Source organism: Tursiops truncatus, chromosome 3, assembly GCF_011762595.2.
Source record: "Tursiops truncatus isolate mTurTru1 chromosome 3, mTurTru1.mat.Y, whole genome shotgun sequence".
In the NCBI taxonomy this organism is placed as follows: Eukaryota; Metazoa; Chordata; class Mammalia; order Artiodactyla; family Delphinidae; genus Tursiops; species Tursiops truncatus.
The window spans coordinates 44,906,280-44,912,679 of record NC_047036.1 but is presented as its reverse complement, the minus strand read 5'-3'; the positions used below and the strand labels follow the sequence as shown (position 1 = coordinate 44,912,679).

The following is a 6,400-nucleotide window of genomic DNA, read 5'->3' as shown; positions in this document are numbered from 1 at the left end:
CCTCTCCCAGCACTGGAGCCAGAGGGCAGATGTCAGGAGTTTCTATAACCTGGGTGCCTCAGTTTACCCATCACTGCAACTCAGCACAGAACCCGATATTCTAGGGCTTACTTGCCCTTATAAAAGCAACAGATAGCCAGAGGCCAAGCAGTGTTTTCTTCTGCCTTCTTGCCACAGAGCGGGCCAGCCATGCTTCTCCGCCCTGCAGTCAACCATTAGTTCTGTGGATGTCCTGGAGCCAGCGCAGCACTTCTGACAAGCCAGTGCCTTTCCGGGCACTGATTTCTACGTGGTGATATTCCGCTTGGCACAAGCAATGAGGTCGATTAACGACTTCATCTCTTCTATGGTCATGTAACAGGGCAGGTCAATTTTATTGAAGAGAATCAGAACTGATGCTTCTTCAAGTTGTTCTGCCGAAAGGAGACCCAGGAGCTGTGCAGAGGATGCAGAGAGCTGGGTGGGGTTAGGGGCATCCACCATGAACAGGAGAGAATGACAGTTTCCATAGTAACTGGACCAGATGGGGCCCATGCACCACCCCCCAGCTCCTGGATGGTGATCTTTCTCTGAGCCGCCATGTCCAGTTAGGTTGGTACCCACCGTGGGCCGCATCGGGGGAGGATCGCCCAGGTTGCCCTTCCCATCCTGGGAGCTCAGCTGTGTAAGGCAGTCAAGGTCTCCATAGTGAGGTGGATGGACCTATAGTCTGTCACACAGAGTGACGTAAGTCAGAAAGAGAAAAACAAATACCGTATGCTAACACATATATATGGAATCTAAAAAACAAAAAAAGTTCTGAAGAACCTAGTGGCAGGGCAGGAATAAAGACGCAGACGTAGAGAATGGACTTGAGGACACGGGGAGGGGGAAGGGTAAGCTGGGACGAAGTGAGAGAGTGGCATGGACTTATATACACTACCAAACGTAAAATAGATAGCTAGTAGGAAGCAGCGGCATAGCACAGGGAGATCAGCTCGGTGCTTTGTGACCACCTAGAGGGGTGGAATAGGGAGGGTGGGAGGGAGGGAGACGCAAGAGGGAGGAGATATGGGGATATATGTATATGTATAACTGATTCACTTTGTTATAAAGCAGAAACTAACACACCATTGTAAAGCAATTATACTCCAATAAAGGTGCTGGAAAAAAAAAAGGTCTCCGAGCGGGGCCAGGGAGTAAGCACTGGCGGACCCCGCCCCAGGCGCCCCCCACCCTGCTCACCGCCAGCGCCCCCCGGATCGCCGTACCCCCTACCCTGCATGGAAGGATCGTCCGCAAGCGTTTCACCAACAGCGTCTTCCCCAGGCCCATGACACCGAGCCTGCTTATTTTTTTATAATATCCTCTCCAAGGTATTTAGAAGTTCTGCTATTTTAATGGAAATATCTTTATTGAATTTCTTTCATTTTATACATGCATGATGGTTGGTTTTAAAATGTTACACCAATCAAAGAAAATGAATATTCTTAGAATTACATTGTTAATAATACATTAGTTTACAATAATGTATATTGTAAAACAAGAAGAAAAACAGAAACAAAGATTAAACTTTACAGAATGAAAAACAGCCTCTTGCCTCATCCACTCCCAGTCCAGAAACACTGTCATGTCCCTTTTCAATGTTTGGGTTCTTAGTTTTTCTGGTACTTTCCACCATAACTTTAAGTAATAGGCTTTTGGCTTTGTTTCTTGGCTTACCAACGTTAGACACTACCACACATTACCTCCTGCTTTAAGGATGATATAATTCGGCCTCCTGTTTCATGTGGGTACCTGAGAGCTGGTTCATCTACTGGTGAATGCCTGCTGCTTATAACACTGACTCTGGTGGTGATTATGGCTGGCATAGCATGTCTTGCTGGGGTATTCTGAGGACCCTTCTTCTGGGTGTTGCGGCTTCATTTCTTCCTGGGGTCACTGGCTACCTAGAGCACCAACTCTCCTGTGTCCTCTGCTCATTCTCATTGTTTTAGCCCAGGGGAAAGTTCTACTGCTCCTACAAAGACTAACACAAATGATGGTCCTTTCCATCACCCCTGGGAACCCTCCTGCTCTCTTTATTGACTGGATTTTTAATTTGGAGCATTCCCAAAGCCACTGGCCAATCAACCCTTGCAGTGTATTGGGCTATGATGCCCTCCAGTCTTGCGTCTCTGTCAGTCCAATCCTGTTTGATTTCTCTATTTCAGAAACTTCTTAAGATTACCTAGTATGCTAGGAAGATTATTTTCTAACAGTTCAGTTAATGAGTTTTCCTTTTAAATATATAGATTTTTTTTCTTTATTCCAAGGTATTTGAGGAGGGAGGAGAATAGATGCATCTACACCCAGACAGCCATCTTAATCCAATCTTAAATAATATTTTAATATTTTTCCCTTTACAACATGACAGCAGGAGAACCTCCGGGAGTCTCCTAAATGGCTGGGATAAGGTATCAGGAGAACTCTGATGTGTATACCCAGGACTCAGCTAAACACCTCTGCTTCCATTTACAGTTGTACAGCTTTCAGTGCCCTTTATTCATTGACACTAATCGTTTAGTTTAGACTTACAACTGACCATTGCTGAAAGACAAAAAGCTCAAGAACTTTGATCTTGGAACATAAAAGTTAAGGACAGACACAAAGGTAATACCAATGCTATACATTTGCATCAGTGATCTTTGCCTTATCTGTAAGTTAGAATAAACATTTTGTAGAATATGAAGATGGCTCTACAACTTCCAAAACACTTTTTTTTTGCAGTACACGGGCCTCTCACTGTGGTGGCCTCTCCCATTGCGGAGCACAGGCTCAGCGGCCATGGCTCACGGGCCCAGCCGCTCCGCGGCATGTGGGATCTTCCCAGACTGGGGCACGAACCCGCGTCCCCTGCATCGGCAGGCGGACTCTCAACCACTGCGCCACCAGGAAAGCCCCAAAAGACATTTTTAAAGCAAAATATATTATTGTTATATCCAATTTGGGAATAAAGACTAGCCACATCAAAATGGGCTATAGGTAAAGAAATGCTCACCATAGCACTTTAAAACCTTCTCTCTGATATGGTATTTTAAATACAAAACATAAATATAAACTTCCAAAATTAAAAACAAAATTCTCAGTTGATTTCATAACAGTTATGAAAGCAAATTTTGTCTATTTTTGATTGCTAAAACATGTTAAATTTCAACCTACATTTTTGTACGTATTGTCACTAAACCAACATCATCTGTCATTTGAAAGTTTGTCTGAAATGTATTTTTTATGAAATAATTTATTTCAAGTAAATTAAATTGTGTGCCTTCACACGGTCAGTGTGAAAAGTTGCAATTCGCTTTTTTTCTTCCAGTTTTGTGGAGATATAATTGACATACAGCACTGTGTAAGTTTCAGGTTTACAGCATAATTTGACTTGCATAAATCATGAAATGATCATCACAATCAGTTTAGTGGACATCGATCATCTCACGTAGATACAAAACTGAAGAAATAGAAAAAAAATTGTGTGTGATGAGAGCTCTTGGAATTTACTCTCCTAACAACTTTCAAACATAACATACATCAGTGCTCTCTCTGTTTATCACGTTGTACATTACACCCTAGGATTTACTTACAACTGGAAGTTTGTGGTACCTTTGACTGCCTTCCTTCAGTCCCCACTGCCCTGCCTCTAGGAATCACATATCCGATCTCTTTTCCTATGAGTTTATTTGTTTTTCGGTTTTGGAGTATAATTGACCCTACAACACTATGTTAATTCCTGTTACACAACGTAGTGATTTTTTTCTGTAGATTTCAGAATGATCACCACAATAATTCTAGTTACGGACTTTACCATACAAAAACATTACCTAGTTGTTGACTATATTCCCCATACTGTATATTTCATCCCCATGATTCATTTATTTTGCAACAGGAAAATAATCCTCAGTCTCCCTTAGCTATTGCTTTCCTTCCCCAACCCCCTCTCCTCTGGCAACCACCTGTTTATCCTCTGTATTTAAAACTCTATTTCTGTTTTATGTATGTTCATTTGTTTTCTTTTGTAGATTTCACATAAGTGAAAGCCTACAGTGTTTGTCTTTCTCTGACTTATTTCATTCAGCATAATTCCCTCTAGGTCCATCCATGTTGTTGCAAATGGCAATATTTCATTCTTTTTATGGATGAATAATATTCCAGTGTACATATATATGACATCTTCTTTATCCATTCGTCTATTGTTATGCACTTTGGTTGCTTCCATATCTTGGCTATTGTAAAGAATGCTGCAGTGAACATAGGGGTACATATATCCTTTCTAATTAGTGTTTTTGTTTTCTTCAGATAAATACCCAGGAGTGGAAATGTTGGATCATACGGTAATTCTATTTTTAATTTTTTGAGGAATTTCCATTCTGTTTTGTATAGTGGCTGCACCAATTTACATTCCCACCAACAGTACCTGAGGGTTCAGTTCCCTTTTCTTCACATCCTCTTCAACACTTGTTACTTGTTGTCTTTTTGATGCTAGCCATTCTGACAAGTATGAGGTTATATCTGATTGTGGCTTTGATTTGCATTTCCCTGATTATTAGTGATGTTGAGTATCTTTTCATGTGCCTGTTGGCTATCTGTATGTCTTCTTTGGAAAAATGTCTATTCAGATTCTCTGCCCATTTTCTAATAGAGTTGTTTTTGTTTTTTGACGTTCAGTTGTATGAGTTCTTTGTATATTTTGGATATTAGCCACTTATCAGATATATTGTTTGCAAATATCTTCTCCCATTCAGTAGGTGAGCTTTGTTTTGTTGATAGCAATTTGCTTTCATAGAATATGGATATTACTAAAAATTACAGTAAAGTGAAATTTATTTTTTCAGTTATACTTCTGTCTATATCTAAAGTAAAAGATCTTATATCTTTTAATCATATATATTAAGTAAAAGATTTTTCTTAATACCATTTCTTATTCAATACCCTGCAAAAATGATGAAAAGACTAAAAAATGCTAAGAGGGTTCAGAACATTAGATGTTGCCATGAATGTGATTCTTAAGTCAAAAAAAGTTGAGAAATGACTCCTTAAAGTAACCCTCAGGAGTATCTTCTACACTAGAGGAGAATAATGAAATTCCATTAGTGGTTGTCATTCGGAGGGGGATCCTCATTACAATGATTTTACTTACTTTACTTTTTTGACATTTAAATTAATCCCACTGGTAAGTACTTTAAAAAATTCACATAAGCTCCTAAATATCTAGTTATGATCAATCTAAACTGACTGGAAAACACATGTAAAATAATAATCAATGACTCAGCATTGACCCAGAAAATATAAAGTTATGTTTAAGTTGCTCTGATGAAAATTTATTGAATTTTACCAACAATGATGGCTGGTATCTATGAGTTTTTTCTTCTGAACAAGTTTGTTAATTTAGTAAAATGCATCCAACACAGTTATGCAGTATTGGTTAGGATAAATTTCTCCCTTTCTGATTACCATAGCCTAGTAACATCATGTAGATACACTTTGTGTTGGTGTAAATTCCATAATGATCATGTAAGAGAGAGAGAAATAATGTCCTAAAAACAATGCACCAGTAATTCAGGAAATGGAATCCCAGGTGAGGCAACTTCTTTCAAAATGGGTAGATTGTGACTAAGAGTTCGAAAGCTGGTCTTATGGAGAGCAGTGGCATTTTTTTTTCTCTATATTTTCTAATTTCTAATTTCTAATTTCTCTATATTTTCTCTATATATGACAGTCACATGTGCTAAGCACTTCACTGAGCATACCCAAGGTGGTTTGCAATTGCAAGCATGTTAATTATATTTCCATCTATTTCTATGGCATTCCAGGAAGCATATCAGAATTTAAATGGGTAAGAGTCCTCCTGGATTTTATTACAGGGAGAATTTTAACCAATTCTTATACATAAGAGAAGAAAATTTTTAAAAATATTTTATCACTTCAACTATTATTAATTAGAATAACAATATATACTAAACCTAACCAACCACCGTCACGCACCCGTCTGCTGAGATGCCAGAACAGAGAACAGCAGCCTAGGACACCACAAAGTATGCCCTTGAAGATTTCAGATACTTGATGTTTAGTTTGTCAGGGCTGCTGTTCAAAGTGCCCAAACTAGGTGGCTTAAAGAACAGAACTGTATTGTCTCAGTTCTGGAGGAGGTCCAAAATCAAGGTGTTGGCAGGGCTGCTTCCTTCTGGAGGGCTCTGAGGGACAGATCTGTTCTAGGCCTCTCTTGGGGTTGTAGATGGTCTTCTCCCTGTGTCTTTTCACAGCATTTGTCCCTCTATGCATGTCTGTCTTTGTGTCCAAGTTTCCCCTTTTTATAAAGACACCAGTCATTGGATTAGGGCCCATCCTAATGACCTCATTTTAACTTGATTACCTGTGTAAAGATTGT

The 6,400-nt window shown here is 39.5% G+C and overlaps 1 protein-coding gene across 1 annotated transcript; it reads right to left on the bottom strand.

Moving 5' to 3' along the window:
* Positions 1 to 208: 208 nt before the first annotated feature.
* LOC101330434 (ADP-ribosylation factor-like protein 16) lies at positions 209 to 1,314 on the bottom strand. Its single transcript, XM_019929233.2, is given in 5 exon segments — positions 209 to 291; positions 294 to 537; positions 540 to 584; positions 586 to 660; positions 1,258 to 1,314. Coding segments are annotated over 5 exon segments (504 nt in total).
* Between the last annotated feature and the right edge of the window lie 5,086 nt (positions 1,315 to 6,400).